Raw genomic sequence first — 19,451 nt, forward strand, 5'->3', positions numbered from 1 at the left:
CAGGGCCTCTGGGCCTTGCTACAGTACAAATAACCCATAATAATTGATTACTTGAATAAAACCAGATTACCTGAAGAGCAGTGAAAAAGAAACAAACTTGCAAGATTGCATGTCCCTTTATTGCTATCATTGGCTTTTTCAACCCAAGTCTTGTAAAACTATGACTTTTTTTTTAAATTTTATTTAAAAGCCACAGTTCCTGGAGTCAGTGAATATATGAGAATTCAAAAATATAGCAAGTAGCTAGCGTTTGGCATGTGGAAGCTGGGAGGATAAAAATCCATAAACACTGAAAACAGAACCGAAAGCACCTGGACTCTCGGGGTTAGGAAGCTCTTCTCATGGCGTGTAATCTTTCCCATGGTGTTTGAAGGACTGGGAGCTTCAGTACGGGGGGCGTGGGGGTGTGTGTTGTGTCGGTGGAGATGAAGGTTTGTGTTCATGAATACATGTGTATGTAAGGCGGCCTTATCTGCCCACAATGGAAATAAGAAAGTGAGTAGAAGTTTAGACCGAGAATTCAGAAGTGCCGGGTGATGCTCAGTCAGAGGCACTGTTAAGGGACTGGGCTTTGTGTCCTCCCTGTGGAGGCAGATCACCCTGAAACTCAGGACACCTCAAAACTGAAGCATCTGACATCACAAACTGCTTCTGGAAAAAGTCAGCCGTAATTCCTGAACTGCAAACTAATTCTGTGCTGTAATTTGTTGTGTTAGGCAGGGAAGGCACTACGGGACGAATCATTTGTGAAATGCGATTGTGTGGGTGGATACCTCAAGGATGATGTTATCAGGTAAAACACAATACCAGCTGGTGTCCCCCAAACATCGCTCAACACTGAATCGTCTCATGCAGCCCTTCAGGCTAGAAAGGCAGGAACCAGTCCAGTGCCGGCAAGGTTTATAGCAGAGGCTCCGGTCTGGTTCTGGTCTCCCATCTTCACCCAGCAGCCTTGGATAAGTGATTTTAATGACAATCCCATGTCTTGGTTTCTCCTGTGAGAATAAATAGCTCCAAAATCAGCCAGTTAAGCTGGTGTAAAAATGGAAGAGTACTTCTGAGCTTGGACCGTGGTTTGTGGATCCTAAAGAGCTGTTAAGTAACCAAAGAGGGCCAAGAGACTGGCAAGCTCCGGCATATTTCCCAGGTAGTCCTGGAAGGTTTGTCTGGCTCCACGACGCTTTGGATTCAGCCTGCAAACCGTTCCAACTGGTTTCAGCTCTGCACAAGAGTCAGGGTGGGGGATTCGGTCAAAGAGCTTGGCAGGACTCTATCTCCATGAGCGTCAGTGCAACGTGCATTGCCCCGGTCCCCACCCTCCTCTCGTCCCAGCTGTGGGGACACACCACACCTCCCCACTGCATGGCCGGAGCCGGCTGCACGGCTAACCCATCATCCACTGGCTTGCATCGATGCTGAGGACTCCCAGCGCCCTTTTGGGAAACAGGAGCCATTTCTCAATGATGCTCATGACGGCCCCTTCCCTTTCCATCCCAGGCACCGCACGGTTCTGCTCTGCCCTGACTAAGTGCAGGTAGATGCCCTGTGGCGTGCATCTGCGCAGGGTCTCTGGCGAGTGCGCTGCAGGTAGCTTGTCTCATGCCTGTGCCACACAGGCCATTGCTTCCAGGAAAAGAGAGACTTGTGCTGTCTTTGTGGGTGAAGCAGAACCGAAGGACGGCAAGGAAACATCCAGAGGGCTGGAACACCTCTCCTATGATGAAAGGCTGAGAGAATTGGGCTTGTTCAGCCTGGAGAAGAGAAGGGTCTGGGGAGACCTTATAGCACCTTCCAGTACCTGAAGGGGCTACAAGGAAGCTGGGGGGGACTTTTTACAAGGGCCTGCAGTGACAGGACAAGGGGTAATGGGTTTAAATTGAAAGTGGGGAGGTTTAGATTAGATATCACGAAGTTCTTCCTGGAGAGGGTGGTGAAGTACTGGAACAGGTTGCCCAGAGAAGCTGTGGATGCCCCATCCCTGGAAGTATCCAAAGCCAGGCTGGATGAGGCTTGGAACAACCTGGTCTAGAGGCAGGTGCCCCTGCCCATGGCAGGTGGTTGGAACTAGATGATCTTTAAGGTCCCTTCCAACCCAAACCATTTTATGATTCTATGATCTAGCTGTTGTGCTAACATCCTGCACCACCCCGAGGCTGATTGTGCTGCTGAAATGCCCCTAAAGAAATCCAGGGACAGAGGCCACGTTGTTATCCCACTGCCAGAGAAGGTATTTCAATCTTGTAGGCAGTGCAGGTCAGGATCCATGAGATCAGTGAATTCCTAGGCCTTTGATGCCCATGGATCAACACTTTATTGTATTTGGCATCTAGGCAATATTTTCCATCACTAGTCTGTGTGTTTGTTATGTTTCTTTCTGTGTTTTGTTTCCTGGTTCTGTCTCTGTTCTGGATTTTTGCCTGACCCTGTGAGTGGGCCTCTGACAGTGCGCTTACCGACGGCTGTACCGTCACATTGTTTTCAGATGGGCCTATTTATTACTCTTGCAAAGACAGAGTAAAATCAGAACTTAGCTGGGAAGTTTGGATGTAGTAACAAGGCCACTTCGTGGAATGCTCTTCTTCCTTGGCAAAGGGGCCTGGCTAAAATCTCTACCCCAGGAAGCAGGCATGATAAATGCTGCTCATCGGCCCTGCTCGCTCACGGGTAGTATAGGCCCTTCCCCGTATGACTGATTAGAGGCTCTCGGGGAACATCAGGGTTGTGTCAATAGGGAGGGGAGTGCAACACGCAAAGCCCGAGCTAAGGAAAGCCGCTGTGAGAGTTGCCTGGGCTGTCTCTGAAGTCCTGCAGGCCGGGGTCTCTGTTCTGTGGCTTTGAATTCCTGCTCCTGGTTGCCATAGGTTCTCTGCTCCTTTGATAATACGATGTGTCTCTAGCCATCAGCGTCTGGCATGGCTAATATTTAGGTTGGAGGCTTAATCGGTTATAGGGGAGAGAACAAAGACAAGCAACACAAAGCTTAAAGGCCGGCAAAACCACCCACTGAAACCCAACAAAAGGCAGAAGGAGTACAAGTGTTTCTTTCCTGCTTGGCTGATCTCCCCACCTAGACCCTTTGGGCATATTCTCCTGTTGCAGCATAGCCCCGAGTGTTTATTCATCATCAGGAGGCGACTGTTATGGTAGACTTGGCAGATAAATAGGGGAAACAGAGATTGGGTGGGATGGAGTGGGGATAGGGAGCTGGTATCACCTTGTGTCAAATTCTGAACTGTTTGGAAACAAATAGACTGCTCCCTTCCCCAAATTGTGCCCTGCTTTGCACATGACCCCCAGGCTCCGAGGGGTGAGTCCGTGCACACAAGGGCAGCCGCCGGTCCCACGTGTTTGTGTTTCACGGACCGGCCCTGGCTTTGTCCGAGCTGACTGCCGGGGAGAGGGAAGCTTGTTTTGCCAAACAGAGAGCAGACAGTTTGCAGTGGGCAAACACGGCATGGCCACGTGGAAAGGGCACCACAGGGAGTGATGAAAGGGAAGTTCACGTGTGTTTGGATCTGGATTTGGACGTCTCTCTTGCAGCTCTACGTCATAGAGATTGCTAATGCTGAGTTGGACGTAAACCGAGGTGGCGGTACGCTGTAGCTGCACGAACTGAAATACATCTGCTGTGAAAAAGGTGACAAAAACATGTCATCATCTCTGCTTACCTCCTCAAATCACCCTCTTTCTTCAGGTGTTGGTTAGCCCTGTTGTTCTTCTAGAATAGGCTCAGAGCAGGGCAGGCCTCTCAGGAAAAGTAAGGTGGGATAGAGTCGGCGTTACATCTCACCTGCAGAGCTGTCCCAGCTGCAGAGTTATCTGGGAGCAGTCACCTGCTTCCACTCAAATATTTTCCGTGACTGTGAGGGATCCTATAAACTCTGGAAAAGAAACAAGATGGAATAAACCTGTGACCCTGCATCATGTCGCCATTGTCCCAGTCCCCAGCTGGGTGAACTGGTGCAAGCTCACTGGGACCAGTGCAAACTTGTATTTGTCACAAACTGAACACGATTGCAGAGTGGTGGAGATCTCAAGCGCCCCCCACCCCCTTTCCTCTGCCTGCAGATTGCAACCCAGGTGATAAAACGCTAAAACAGCAGCTGCCCGAGCGTGCGGTCATGGTGCCGAAGTGACGAGGCAGAGCAGAGTTGTACAACGAGGAGTGCTTCAGCTGAGGGCTGGGGCGAGGGAGAAGAAAGCTCCAAAGCATTTTTCCTTGTAATATCTGTGCTTTTTTAAGCTCCTGAATGATTTGTTGCTACATCTTACCATGGTGTGTTTATCTATGTTGATTATAAGTGATAGGAGCTGAGTCTCACCCTGAGAGCAAGCCGTGTTGCTGCCTATTCTTCCTTGAGAAGATTGGATTGAGAACGGGTGAGGATTCCTGTCCAGACAGGACTGAACAGCCCATCGCCAAGTCGACAGCAGTGAAATCTGAGTCATGCCGATTGCTCGCCTTGGAGACAGCAGTGGCACTGACAGGGAGGGAGGGCTGCGTGAGAAATGCTAAAGACAACGAAACTCTCAGAGCACCTGGTGAAGTTTCATGCGCGGGGTGAAACCGGTGCTGGTGCCTCATCCCAGCGTGCGAGGGAGAAGAGAGGCGAGCTCAGCATCTTGATGGGAGCTGGTGGCGGCCAGAACCGGAACACGGAGGCAGCTGCTCCCCGGACCAAGCCGAGCTCAGGTACCTGCTGCCAGGCAGGGGTAGAAACCAGTGGGAATTGGGTGCCTCAGGCCACGAGCAGAGTTGTTACCAGCTTCTCTGCAGCTCAGATGTGGAGGGACTCTGTGTGGAAGCAGCTATTCTTTAACAAAAAGGTGACGTGGACAGCAGAGACGGCCCTTGGTGGCCCTTGCGCCGCTCTGGGAGAGACTGTGTACCTTTACAGGGCTGCCGCTCTGCTCAGCCAAGGAGAGCTCTTGAGTTTGATCGAGGAGCATCCCAAAACTGCCTGTGCCCAGTTTAAATGTGTATTCCCAGCTGGAGAAGTGGCAGCGTGAGAGCTTGGTGTGTGTGCAGGAGTGAAGCCGCCTCAGCTGAGCTGCCAGGGACGATGGACCAGCATCTTCTACCCCATCCAAGGTCCACCTCCGCACCCTTCCAGTTTCCAGCCCAGGAGCATCCGCTGAGCACCTGGATTTTCACCCTGTCAGCGTGGGCAGCTCGCACCAAACGGGCCGGCAGTGTCTGTCGTGGTTAGCAATAATTGGGAGTTTCAGAGATGCCAGATTCCTTTCAAGAGGAATTACTGTTCTCCGAATGATTCACTTAACAGTCTAGCCCAGGACTTACTATAAACATGTGGAGAGAAGCTTAATGGAAACAACCTATTCCTTATAAAAATGCCATTAAAATGTAGCATTCGTTACCTAAATTCCTGTAGATTTTCTCTGCCTCTCCATTAAAAAATGGGCAATTGTTAAAGTTCTGCTCTTGGCAACTTGGAGATTTAAAGAAATCTTTCCTCTTACCTTTTTTTTAAACTTCTTCCACTAATAAAAACCAGTTGGCCCTTTCAGCGAGTGGTGATGAAAAGGTAATTTTTGTCCACACAGCTTGTTTTTTATGACAAATAGTGTGAGCTGTTGTGGTGACACCGTAGACGCGTGGCTGAAGGACGTGACGGGAGTATGGCCGCTGATTCATCCTCCGAGCGGGTGAACCTGCGGCACGGAGCATCCGGGGAATGTGCGGAGGCGCTTGTGCTGGCTGCTAGTAGGATTTGCTGGAGGAAAAGGAAAGATGACCAATGTTTGGGTAATTAAGTGTCTGACAGTTTATTAACATAAGCTGGAGAGACCTGGAGAAAGTGCCAGAAGAGAGGACAGGCGGGACATTATTTTGGTATGTTGCTTCTCAGCTCACGTAGGCCCATGAGCCTCACCTTTGTCAGGAATTTTTTAGTGGAAGGGAGGGTGTTGTGATGTGCCTGACTACTTCCCTCTAAGTAAAATCATACGCAAATGATTGCAAAAAACCTAATTTTGGAACTAAACTTAAACCCCATGAACTACAGCAAAGAAAAATGACGGGTTTTGGTTTCGCCCGGGTAGGTCAGGTTCTCTCAACGCGGCGTGGTCACTTACATCTGTGGCCAGCGCTGGCCTCCAGCTCCAAATCCAAGGGAAAACTTTGCTAAACCTCCCGATTGTGTTGCATCAAGTTACTGACCCACATCCCGCCTTGACGGTGCTGGACCTGGCGGGCTGGTAGCATGTGCTTGCGGAGGGGGGGGTAGTTGCCGACGGTGCTGTGCTGGTTTGCATCCCTGGAGAAGGAGGAGGGAAGCAGAGTTACGTCTGCCTCTGCGCAGCCCCGCCAAAGAGTCTCTGGCCTAATTGTGTACATAGCTACAGGCAGAAGAATTGATAATCCCAAAGACTCTGGGAGTTAAGGACCTGGAAAGCATCCTTCTCCATTCCAGCAGTGCCTTTGGGCAGTGTGTTCAGCTGGGTGGCATGGAAATTGCTGTGGAAAATGAGTATCCTTCATTCCGTTTCCTCTGTCTGGCTCAGTTTTAGGTCTGTGCGTCTGATGAAGAATGACACCATGAACTTCCAGAAATTCTCCTACACCAACGAAGATGAAGCCTGGAAAACCTACCTAGAGAACCCCTTGACGGCAGCCACCAAAGCTATGATGCGGGTGAACGGAGACGACGACAGCGTGGCTGCCCTGAGCCTCCTCTATGACTACTACATGGTGTGTTCCCACGGGGGCTGGGTGTCTTGGGGGAGTCTGTCCCAGAGGAAGAGTGTGAAGGTTAAATAGGTGCTCAGCCACCACGGGAGGGTACCCATCTCCTGAGCTTTCCACACTGTCCATGCAATGAACCTCGTAACACCCCCAGGCATCGTGCTGCTATTATCCCCAGTGCCCAGGTGGTAAACTGAGGCACAAAACACCATTATACTATAGAAAGAACACAGAACAGGGTGGAAAACTGAACCTGGGTGTCTTCAGTCTCAGCCTGGAGGGGTTTTTTTACCTGACAGCTTTCATGTAGGAAACAGGAGTGCTTTGAGGGACATGGATCTGGAACAGCTAGGTGCCCTGCAGACCCTAGCATCTTTATTTTTCCAGTGTTGCTGTAGGATGGGGCTTCAGGAAATGTGGATATGATTTAGCCCTAATTGAAACCGATAGGACTGATGTTCCCATTCACCTTCGCAGAACAAAATGATGTGGCTTGCCTAAGGTTACCTTGGGAATCCGCAGCAGGACCAGCCAGAGAGCCCAGGTCTCCTGTGTTCTACCCGGTGTTTATTATTCACCCAGTGTTTTATCTAGGAGACTTCACTTGCTCCGCAGACAAGGCTTATTTTGCCTCTGTTTTCCATTACTAAAATCTAACAATCAACAAACTCTTTGTTCTGCCCTGTTCTAGGTCCCAAAGGAGAAGAGGATTCTTCCATCTGGTATGATGGGACGCAATGAACTAGGAAAGAGGTTAGCTTCATTTTTTCCTCTCTGTAGCTGTCTAATTCTCCTGCAGCTGCTTGCATGCATGATGGGTCTCTTAGCTTGCATAAAATAGACATCAAAGCACGGTGTTATTACCAGCAACAGTGGAGGTTATTAACCCTGAGACATATATTAAAATTCTTTAGGCCATATCCCAAACAGGTATAAATTGAGCTACACCCATTTACACAACTGAGGATCTGTCTAGCTGTGTTCAGAGGAGTTGCACTGATTTGCAGAAACAAATGTGAAGAATTTGTCTTTGTTTTGTGACAATTGGAAAGGACAGAGGGAGTAAGCGTTGGTAGCAAGATGGGAATGACCGAGTCCTCTTCCATTCACTAGCCTGATAAGGATTTCTCTTTCACTTGCTTCCAGTCTCCCAGGATTCTCTTCCAGTGACTCCCATTTGTCCTTTGAGGTTTTCAGATAATTAACTATTAAATTAATGGCTCATTTGCCACTATGAGTTCAGTTCCCCTTCCTGGATGCTGTGGACTTTGGCAACCTTTTCTGGTTGTCTGTTTTTAACTAATTGACAGAATAAGCCTCTTGAACGATACTTCATTCACTCTCATAAATAAGCTGAGTTCAGCCGTATTCTCCACTCTGAAAGGCCACCGCGTCTTGGACAGTGGTTTTTCATAACTATGGAGATCTCAGCACATACCTGAAGGTGAAGCTCTCGAAACAGAGTGGGTGGGAGCTACTCGTTCAGCTTTACTTCCCCTGGGGGTAGCTCATGCTGCCAAGAGGTGTGCGGGTAGCTGATGTGGGGGTGGGTTTGTTTTCTGAGCATGGCGACAGGGGCAATAAGGCACCTTTTCCCAGCTCAGCCAGGGCTGCGGTGTCAGCAGAGTCACAGTCACCACTGCAGAGGGGCCCAGTTCTGGGGATGCTGCACAAAGGGATGGTTTCCATGTGCAAAAGGAGGGCACTTTTGTACGTGTCCTTATCACTTGATAGCAACTATCCTTAGTCTTTTCTGCTCTGATGTCTGGGCCATACACCACCCTTCCAATACCGCTGCGCTGTCAATTTTTCACTGACCCCATGTTCTCTGGGAGTTGTGCTTCCTAAACTCCTGGAATTTGTGAATTTATACAAGAATCAGCTTGTACAAAGGGCATTTTTAAAAGATCAGTGAGCCTTAAAAACACTAAGCTAGAAAGACAACATAGCTGTTATCTTTCTTATTGTCCCTGCTGCTCTGAGTGTTTAGTAGCCTAAATAAAGAACTAATGGATGTAGACCCCAGATCTGCAGCCCCAAACCACGTCAAAACCGTATTCTCTGATTCTGTGTGATCATCCCTTGTCTGCTGAGCACCTCTGGCTGATTGCACTGAGAGGGAAGGGTGTGGACGGAGATCACCCACGGGCCTCTCAGATCTCCCAGATGCACACGGCTGACTCAAGGTCACCTGGCACTAGACTCTGCAGTTTGCTGCCCAGCAGCACATCAAGGCTCTTGCTTCATGCTGTGACAACTTGCTGGGGTTGTCCGCCCTCTGCCCTGCTCTGAGACAGGACCCTTTCTCCACCAGGCACTGCCACGGAATGGAGTACGACCCAGAGATCGCATCCTTTGATGGCTCAGCACACCTCATGAAGCTCTTGTCTGAAAACGTTTCCATGACCCAAGAGTATTGTGAGCCACACAAGAAGAACGGCTTAAGCCTTGAAGGCGTCCCTACTCCTCACAAGCCAGCCATGCTTCCGCCAGGCACCAGCAAGCTGGATGCCACCCCAGACAACTACATGGTCCCTCCAGGGGATGTATACGACAACAGCTCCTTGAACTCCCTCTTCGAGACCATCCCCGTAGCCCCAGCACAGCAGAGGTGGCAGCCAGACAGCACTTTCAAGGAGGACCCCCAGGAGGTCAGAGCCGTCAGTGGGCCGCGTGCTGGCGGTGCAGCCTGGGGGTTGCAGGACGCTGTCTAGTTTGGGGTTTGTTCATGCTGGAGTCAGTGGGAGCTTTGCTTTTGTGTTAGAAGCTTGATGCCATCCCCACTCAATTGCTGGGGGCTTTACACTGATTCTGAAAGTAGGATGAGGCTTTGAAAGAGGGTCCATGCTTTCCCTGTGGCCTCTGTCATAATGTCTGGGAGAAGGTGGATGGACAAAGCAACACAAGGTTCTACTTCTGACTGGTTTGTTTCCACTTTACAGTCGCTGCTCTTCAGTGACATCCTCAAACCCCAGCCAGAGCCCCCTTGCCCCGAGAGTTACGCTACGGACGGTGTTAAGAGGTAACTGCCAATCTGTGGTCTCTGGGTTTCCGGTGCACTTGGCTGTGTCCCTTTGCTGGGGGAAGCCTGGCATCCCTTTCCTCGCCCCGTAGCAGTCTGACAATGACCACTGCAAACTTACGCATCTCGTGCTTTTGCAGAGACAAGTTGTGTTCCCTTGGGGCCTTGCTGTTCCATGACCTTTTAGGAACAAAGCCGTGATGAACTGTAGCGTTTGTAGGATGAAGCGGGGATTAGGGCTTGAAATGTTTTGCTGCAAAGGAGTCAAAGCCAACCTTAAATTCAAGTTATTCGATGCAGTTGTGCCAGTTCATGTTTTCAGCTTGAGAGGCGTGTGGTTCGGACTGTACTCTGCCAAACTGGTGTCAATCCAGGGCTGGCGGCTTCCACTGCTGTGGCCACAGCTCATCAGCAGCCTGACCTGCAGGAGGGGACGTGTGGCACTGACACCTTCCCTGTGCAGTTTGGCTGTGCTTTACAGCCCCTTCCCTGGGGGCACGGCTTGGTTCCCGTGCTACAGATCTTTCCATAAGCTGCTTGAATGGGGTGAGTGACATAGAAAATGAGGATGGCAGTTGATGAGGGTGATAAGCAGCTTCTTAACCTAACGTTTAGGTTCTCACTTTGGGTTTAGCACTGCCAACCTTGATTTTAGAAGGTGCCACTGCCCCTCGGTGCTAAAACACAAGAGAGGATTCTTCCTCCTTTCCACCTCTCTCAGGCAGAGCTTTCCTGCTCTAGGTACCACATCATACCTATCAAACACATAATGTAGGTAACATTATTTCACCTCCCACTTTTTATTTGCCTCCTGAGTCACCTGACTCAGTGACTCAGGTGTCAGACGTGGGGATTTTCACACAGCCAGCAACTCGTGTTCTTGAGCGAGAGGCTTTCTCTTTGCTGCTTATTTGTGCACTGAAGTGCTCTGGCTCTCCTGGCTCTGGATGAGAGGAGTCGCCAAGCCTATCTTCAGAGGTGGCATCACAGGGGAGGTGGCACAGGAATAAGAGATGGGCTGGTGACTAAACAGGAATATGATGATCCCCAACTCCAGGGCACTGGCAGGGTCTGTGTGAAGGCTTGCTACGGGGGGTGGCTCGCACAGATTCCTCAGAGAAGAAAACAGCTTGAGCTATGGCCTCCTGGTGTGAACCCTGGTAGGTGCTGGTGAATGCCCAAGAGCAGGGCCTCTTGAAAGTCAGGCTCTTCTTTTAAATTTGCTTGTCAACAGTGACACCTTCCTCTGTGTAGCACTACAAATCCTTTCGGTAAAGACTGAAGTTGCTGCTCACCAGACTGGGAGTTCAACAAGCTGGGCTCCTGTGCCCGTTTTTAAGCACCTGGATAAACAAGCAGGTGTCAGTGTCCTGCAGGTCCCCCTGTTCCTCCAGGACCCATTAGGACACAGTCTTCCTGGGTCAGCCATTTATGGGTGTGAATTTGGAGGCAGGAATCAGAGTTGGATGTTGTAAAAAGCTCATCACAAGGGCCTATTTTGGTTTAGGCTTTTGATTGTGCAGTGGTTCTGTAGCCATCCACAGAAAAATACTGCTTACAGTAATGTACAGGGTGAGGGGTTTAAGTCAAACCCAAAGGGTAAAGCGAGGATATCAGAGACCTGCTGCTCCCCAGGGTGTCGGGGAGGATCAGTATGTGCAGTGCAGGGAGGTGCTTGATGGTGTAGGGACATGCAAGAGGGGGGACAGGGCAGAGCCTCCTGTGTGCACAGAGTCTGTGGGGTGGAGACTGGCATTTCTCTTGTTTTGCTTTTGGAGTGAAACAGCAGCGTGTGCTTATTCACCGTTCTCTCCTTGTTTGGTAAAGTGACTTTGAATACACCCTGGGGTCACCCAAAGCCATTCACATCAAGTCTGGGGACTCTCCCATGGCCTACCTCAACAAAGGACAGTTCTACCCCATCACGCTGCGGACAGCTGGAGACAGCAAATGTTTACACTTGTCCTCAAATAAAGTGAAGGTAAGAGACAAGCTGACAATTTTGCTGACACATGCTGTAATCAGACATCCAGCAATTGTGCTGGCCTGGGAACAGAGCTGAACATGAAGAGTAATGGCTTTGTGTCTCCTGTTGGCTTAAAGCAATGAATGGGATGGATTCACTCATAGCCAGCTAATCCTCTGATGCACAGCACCAGCCTTCGCGTTACCTGGCAGATGAAACCCTCGCAGTAAGGTCGGGGGTGCACAAAAGGCCTCCGCAGCCGATGGCTGGCTGGGCGTCCTGGTGGGAAGACTTCTGAGAGAGCGAGGGGTTCCCCATCTTGCTCCTGGGATGTGTGGCCAGGCCTCAGAGCCACCTCTGAGACTAAGCTGAGCTTGAATTCCCAGAAACCTGGTCCTGCAATCCTGAGTGGTATTTAGGGGTTAGACCTGGGACATCTCAAGACTTACAGGATTCCTGAAGCAGAGAATGTCTAGAAAAAGACCATTTAGGCTGTGCCAGCCTAATACCCGCTGCAGCACTGCTAACATTCCTCCAGTGCAGGATCCTTGTATGCCTTGGAGTCCGTGGAAACTCACGGGCTGTGCAATTAGGAGGCATTCAGGGCATCTCAGGTTTTGCTCCTGGCTCCGTTCCTGCCTTCCTGCCTGCATTCAGGTCCCTTCCCTGTCTGCCTCAGTTTCCCCAGCTATAAAACATTAACAATGACACTCAGCTGCCCTAGGACGGTGCATGGGTGCACTGGAAGGAGAGGACAGTGAGGCCCCAAGCATCAGCCTGCTGTGTATACTGATACGGGACATCTTTGCTGTGTTACAGAGTGTTGTGATGATTGTTTTTGACAACGAAAAGATCCCGACGGAGCAGCTCAAGTTCTGGAAGCACTGGCATTCCCGCCAGCCCACGGCCAAGCAGAGAGTCATTGACGTCGGTATGAACGGGGCTGTCTGACTGCGGTGGCTGGGGGAGGGGTTGATGATTTCTGGCACCGTTTGACTGCATTTCCAATACACAAAAACTGCAGGGAAGCTCCAGAATCTGTCCTGGGGGAAAGCGGGGAGGAGCTGGCTGATCTGCTGCTTCAGAGCCTGTCTGGCTGAGGAGCTCCTGTGGGCTTCAGGTGGAGTTTGCCAAGCATTAGGGACATGTGCTGGGACACCAAGATACACCAAAGACCCTCAGCCAGAGAGACAGGAACTGCTAAGCAATTCTGGCTCTTACAGATGTGACCCACAGCCTCTTGGAGTCTGGGAATCTGAGCTGGGAAAGGTTTGGTACTGGTTTACCCACTGGTCCCAAGGATGGGCTCTGTGACATTACTAGGCTTCTTTTAGCCCTGGAGTCGGTGAGAGGCAGGCTTTTGGGCAGCGGAAAGCCTAGGGATGTGACCAGGTTTGCAGCCAGAGTCTAAACTGCTTCTCCACTGCGTTTCAGCTGACTGTAAAGAAAACTTCAACACGGTGCAGAACATTGAGGAGTTAGCTTACAACGCGCTCTCCTTCGTCTGGAACATCCACGAAGAAGCAAAGGTACAAACTGCTTGTGGAAGGGATATGGGAAGCCTCACTCCCCGGCAAAGCTGTAGCCTCCTTCCTCAGGGCCCAGCCATTCTCCCCCGCTTCTCGGCTGAGAGACAGAGAGTTTCAAATCCAAACAAGGCCATTCCAGTGGCCCCAGGTAGTGTTTGTCTGCCAGGAGAAGGACACCATGCTTCTCTGTGTGCTCAGGCCTTGCCATTAGCTAATAAACACTTGGTACAGCTGCGACTGGCTCAGAAATGTTTTGTTAGTGCTGATGGATAACTCTGAAGACAGCCTTTTGCAGCAGGCAGCCCAGATCAGGGCTCTGCTCACATGTAGGTGAAGCCTGGTTAAATAAGCCACAGCTTAGGCAAGGAGAACCCTCCTTTCAAGGCAGCATTTTGATGCAGAAATGACTGACCACCCTTCTGTGTCATGTGGGAGGGAGACAGGCAGGGCACAAGATCCTTTTTCACCTTAAGATCTGTAAAGCTTATATCAGCATCCTTCCAGCTCTGCTGCCTCTTCTGCATCTCTTCAGAGCCTCTCGTTAACACTTTGTACCGAGTGTGGGTTGAAGGGAGCACAGAAAAAAAGATGAAGTAACTGAGAAAACCAGAAAAGCATAAATGCCCCATCTCTCTGAAGCCGGTAGCTTGGGAAAACTCGGGTTTGTCTTGGGATCTCAATAAGCCCAAAGGCGACCTTGGTCTTTTACAACCCAAGAGGTTAACAGGTGTCTTCAAGGCAAAGTTGTCAGAAGTGGAAATATGTCAGGTATGTGGCAAGCCCTCGGGCACCTTGGCAAAACTGGGTTTAACTCTTAGCAGAAACTCTGTACAGGCACTGGCCTGGGGCAGGTAGAGGTGCGACTTCAGAGAGCTGCGAGGGCTGGGAGCAAGGGGTTAGGTATTTGGGGCGTCTGTAGCACCTGTACCTTCTCCCCATTAAGCTTCACACCACAGTTACGTGGTTTTCTATACACAGGAACTGACTAGAGCTGACAGTAGGTTTCGGGGCCCAAATCCTCAGCCAGAGCCCGGCTGAGGGAGCTTCACCAGATGCAAATCTGAGAGTCCAGGGGAGATTTCAGGGTCACACAAATGAGGTGGTAATTTGGAGATACAATGTGGGTTATGTCTGTGCTCAGCTTTTCTTCAAACTGGAGAAGTGGAGTTACCACTGGAGGTAACTCCATCCTGGTGATAAAGGAGACCAATGGGTGATGAATATTTCTTTAACTAGCAGCAACGATCTGTGATTCTTGAAGCTGTGATCTAGCCCCTCTCCCTTCCCCCAAGGCATTGCTGCCCAGGGTCTCTTGTTCAAACGGGAGATCGGAAGTATCCGCAAGAACATCCTCAGGCAGACCTTGCATGTCCCCTGGAACCAATGGAGCGGAGAGAGCTGCAGTAGGTGTGGGGAGGCTCTGGCTAGGAAGGACAGGTGGTTGTGCTCAGGTGGGAACCAACAGCTTGGCTGACGTTGGGAGGGCTGGAAGGATCCCTCGGGAGCTGCTTTTGGTCATGCCCACTGTTCTCATGGCTGTTTTCAGCACCAACCACCTGTATCCATCTCTGTTCCTATGTGCAGGTGTTTATTGGGGTGAATTGCCTGAGCACTGACTTCTCCTCCCAGAAGGGAGTGAAAGGCGTCCCGCTGAACCTCCAGATAGACACGTACGACTACGGCAACGGAGCCAGCCAGCTGGTGCACCGCGCCGTCTGCCAGATCAAGATCTTCTGCGATAAGGTAGAACAGCGCTTTTCCACCAGGCTGTCCGAGAGGCATTTGGAACTGGTGGCCAGTGGCTCCAGGAGGATAACCAGGAATGTGAGAGTTTAGACCAGCCTAGATCTGAGGACAGAGAAGGTCCCTCAGCTGAGTGAGACGGGACAGTGGGGATGTGTCAGCACTGCTGAGGCCTTCGTCGAACAGAGTCCTTAGGATGTTTTCCCCATGTCAGACCGACATGGGATTGTGCCTCATATTAAACTCTGGTTTTGGCATGTTTTTAAGTAGCAGAAGAGGAGCATCTCTTTAGAGGTTCTTCCCCAGTCTCAGCAATCTTCCTGTGGAAAAACTTCTCACAGCTATTTTTGTCTGTGTTTTTCATTTTTAAAAGCAAATTTTGTTTTCAATTTTTAATTTGTAAGTACCAGAGGGTTTGGGATGGCCCGTAGACAGTCTCTGAGATGAGCATTTCTGAATAAGGGCCTTTACCTCAACGTGCTTACCTCCAGAGACGGCCAGTAAACCCTCTCTTGCCAATGTTAGCACTGTCAGTGTCCTAATTTTTGCCTTCTCTTCCCCACAGGGAGCAGAGAGGAAAATGCGGGATGATGAAAGGAAACAGTTCCGAAGGAAAGGAAAATGCCTGGACTCCAATAACAATGGTCAGTGCTAGTGTTTCATACCGATCCAAAGTGTGTTGAACCCCATGTAGCCTTGTCCAGTAACTTCCCCAAAGTCTGTCCCTGGGCATTTCCAAGCCTGATGAAATCAGAGCCATCCGGAAGGAGCTTGTCTCCGGAAGGAGCTTGTCAGTCGGGTCCTTGCTCACTCTCCCACCAAGATGCTCGGAGCCCTTTATTAATACCAACCAACCTCTCTGAATTGCCCCGGGGCCTTGGCAGGGAGCCTTCCCTGGGGGATGGCACTGGGCGAGCCCTGAACTCCTGGTTCCGCGGGGCCCTGTCTTTCTTCTTCTTTCTGGGACACCCGGGGTGCGCACTCTCCCCTCTCTGCGTGTAGTTGCCTCTCAAACTGCCATCTGAGTGGAGGTGAACTGGGCTTTCCATCGCAGGTCTGAAAGGCTGTTTGCTCTCTGGCTTCAGAGGGAATGAAATCACGTTCCTGAGGCCAGAGACTGACCTCGAAACCCAGCCAGTCCTGTTTATCCCCAACGTCCATTTTTCAAACCTGCAGAGGTGTGGCACGGTAAGTCCCTTCAAAAAAACAACTGGCCTTTTGCCCTCACCTGTCACCCCCATTGTTTCCAAACCATCCGTCCCCCTGACGTGACTCCTGTTATGTAAAACACCAAACCACAGTTCCTCCGTGGGGCTGTGGTGAACTGGAAGATGCGGCTGTCAGGAGTGGCCTAGGCGTGCAGGAGATGGGCAAGATAACCTCTCCAGGTTCCTTCCAGCCACATCTTCCTGTGGTTCACAGGCATCACCTGCGGCTTCCTCAGAGGGCTGGGGTGGCAGCAAAAGTAGCAGCAGAAAGTAAACCATAGAAAAATGTGACCATGTCAGTCCCTGCGTGTACAGGGCGTCTCTCACTTGTCCTCTGCCCTCCTCTATCCCCTTGAGCCTGAGGAAACCCACACCCAGCATCCTTCAGAGCTCATCAGTATTCCCTCAAGGAACAACTGCCTCCGTTTGTCAAAAGGGGGGGGAAAGCCACCTGTGACGGTTCTGTCACACCACTGCAGTGGCTGCTGTAGGGATCCATCAGCTCCAAAACCGGGGACTGGCAGAATCTGGTTTACAACCAAGGAACTCGCTGAGAAACGTGGTCCTCAGTCCCCAGCAGGTTATGAGACGTGACCTGCTTTCGGGTCTAGCTAGGTACATGCTCAGGCCTCTTCTGGGCGAGGAGGAGAATCTTTACATCAGGTTTCATTTCGTCTAAGACACACAAGTTTGGGTTTAACTGCGTAGGAAAATGATGGACTGGGAGGAGGGAAATCCTCTTTAAAATGTGCCCATGTTGCCCCACCCCCCCAGCTTCGTTGTGGTGATACTGTGCAAACTAAAAGATCCCTGTTTCCTTCCCATTTCCAGGTGCTCCCTCCTGCTGTTCCCAACTCTGCCAACAGGTAAGGATGCAGCAGTTCGTGTTCCCCATCCATCAGCTGCTCTGTTTCTGTGGATGTTGGGTGTCGATGGGCAGGATATATCTGCAGGTGCAGAGCAACCCAGCACAGTGTCTCCCTGATGTCCCTGAGTGTCAAAATACGTGTTCAGCTTTGGCCTGGAATGGACTCCAGGGGTGCAGGGCCACAGATGAGTCTGGTCCATGACTGTCCTGCTGTTCTTGTTGAGACAGTGCCGGAAAAGGGGAAAGAAGGATCACAGAACTATCCCTGAAGGGTCCAAGTGATCAGGGGCAGACACTGCTGTAAAATAAACGGGAATGAAGTAGGAATCACACTTGTGTTGAGAGTGGGGAGAACCAGTGCTCACCTTGGGCTTGATCCGCTGCCTAGCGACAGCGACAGCAAACCAGCGACGTGAAGGGGCCAAAGGCTTTTGTTTCCACGTGGTGCCAAACGCGCTGCCTGCGCCGGCTGACGGCCCCGTGCGCCTTAGGCAGGGACCTGACGCCCCGGTAGAGGCCATGCTGCCGTAATTACCCAGCCGATATTTAATTGCTGGACGTTTGTTAGAGTAATTGGTTGTTCAACCAAAAGTCGGATCACTGGAATTGTTTTGTTCACTGCTGTTGTTCTGTCTTCTTGAGACTACCGCCTTCCTTTTGCTTAGGCTGCCCTTAAAACGGAGCGGCGCCTCCTTCACGGATGAGTTTGAGCCGATTCCTCCAAAGCAAACCAAGGAAGAAGATCCTCAGAGAGGTAACCCCCGGGATAGCAGCTCCTCTTGAATGTAGCATCTCCTTCGATCCAAGTAACCTTGGATCTCGAATTCCACGAGGCCGCATCTCGCTGGGAACGTGCTGTGAAGCACAGCGCTGAATCGGGGCTCTTTATCTCCTTCAGTCTTGTTGTACGTGCGGAGGGAGTCAGAGGAAGTGTTCGACGCTCTCATGCTGAAGACGCCAGATCTCCAGGGCCTCAGAACAGCTGTAAGTGTTACCAGAAACCTGTGACACATGAGCACGCTGCAGACGAAGGGCAGTGGGGCTTGTGCGTAGGACGCTGGGTCTGAGACTGCTCCCCTCTCGTGTCTGCGCGCTCTTGAGAATGGAAATTGGGAGCGGCAGGTGAATTCCACCCACAGCTCCTGGCATGGGCTGCGAGGGCTGCAGCGGGGGAGAACGCGCCTGTGGCAAGCTGTTCTGTTCAGGTCATACTGTAAGGCTCCTCTTGGGCCGACACATCCGTCTTTTCCACGGCAGAGCAGCCTTTCCACTCTCAGGGCTGTAGCTCTGCACCCTGAAGCCGATTCTGACCTCCTGCTGGAATTCCCTGTGTTTGAGGAGCACACAGACATATTTCTGTGAGGATTATCAGCAGCATCTCTGATAACCCACCTCTCTCTGGAGATTGCTGGGAAGGGAACAAACAATAAACCTCCCAGATTCGGGGGCGCTTTATGGCTGCACTTTAAGCTCTGTTGGTTTTACAAACTTTTAAAAATAGAGGGTTGGAAAAATGTCAGCACGAAGGAATCTTTGCCGTATTCTCCCTCCCCCATCCCTCACCACAGAGTCAAAATCCTCTGCAGAAAGTGCCTGTGGGAAAGCTACAAAGCTCCTGTCATCCCGAGACCCAACGGCGCTGGCCTTGGAGAGGTCTGCGGGAAAGTAGACCTTCCCGTAGTTCCTCTTGCCTCTGGATGCACCAGCACTGGAAGAGCCCAGCGCTCCCTGCGCCCAGCAGGTTGGCGCATCCAGCCCCAGACAGGCCAGGGAAGGAGAGAAGGGTTATTCCCCGGGGTTGCTGGCCTGGCAGTGGCCGTCAGAAAGAGCCGAGGGCAAGCTGCAGCCGCTGCCCACTGCAAGACGCGGCCGTGTCAAACTCGCCTGGCCGTTGCCTCGGCCCGTTTTCCTTAGGCAAAGGGGAGGGGGAGTCCTTTGCTGGTGCACACGCCTGGCTCAGCGTCATCTGTGATTTTCATTGTGATAATTTCACTTTACAAGTACAAAGAATTGCCGTGTTTTCTCTCACAGATTTCAGAGAAATATGGCCTTCCCGAGGAAAGCATTTATAAAGTCTACAAAAAATGCAAAAGAGGGTAAGTTAATCTCCCACCTGCTTTCCTGCTGCGCCGCCGGAGCCCCGGTCTCCCCGGTGCCCTGCCGTAGGCTTCACTGGTGCTTTAACAGGATCATAAAAGTGAAGCCATGTCAGTCTCTGCTATCTGGAGCATATAAAACTCGGATCTTTCTGGCCTTTAAAGATTTGGGATAATGCTTGTTTGTACTGTATTTGTTTGGAGTGTAAAGTCTCCCGAGGAAAGGAAGTTGGGTGAAAGAGGAATTGTTTGGGCAGTTTAATGGGTGAACCTTTGTGTCTCTGTCTAAAAGCCTGAGGTTACGGAGAACTTA

The 19,451-nt window shown here is 50.9% G+C and overlaps 1 protein-coding gene across 1 annotated transcript; it reads left to right on the plus strand.

The window, feature by feature from the left end:
- The first annotated feature begins 6,532 nt into the window (after positions 1-6,532).
- GRHL3 (grainyhead-like 3 (Drosophila)) lies at positions 6,533-19,142 on the plus strand. Its single transcript, XM_010156666.1, has 14 exons — positions 6,533-6,712; positions 7,398-7,459; positions 9,021-9,357; positions 9,649-9,728; positions 11,556-11,709; positions 12,514-12,625; positions 13,129-13,223; positions 14,808-14,966; positions 15,532-15,610; positions 16,021-16,154; positions 17,006-17,040; positions 17,708-17,796; positions 17,941-18,026; positions 19,074-19,142. The coding sequence occupies exons 1-14, from the start codon at positions 6,545-6,547 to the stop codon at positions 19,140-19,142; spliced, it is 1,659 nt and encodes a 552-aa protein (XP_010154968.1). The 5' UTR covers positions 6,533-6,544.
- The last annotated feature ends 309 nt before the right edge of the window (positions 19,143-19,451 follow it).

The sequence above is a fragment of the Eurypyga helias genome, unplaced genomic scaffold (genome assembly GCF_000690775.1).
Source record: "Eurypyga helias isolate BGI_N326 unplaced genomic scaffold, ASM69077v1 scaffold18728, whole genome shotgun sequence".
Lineage (NCBI taxonomy): Eukaryota > Metazoa > Chordata > Aves > Eurypygiformes > Eurypygidae > Eurypyga > Eurypyga helias.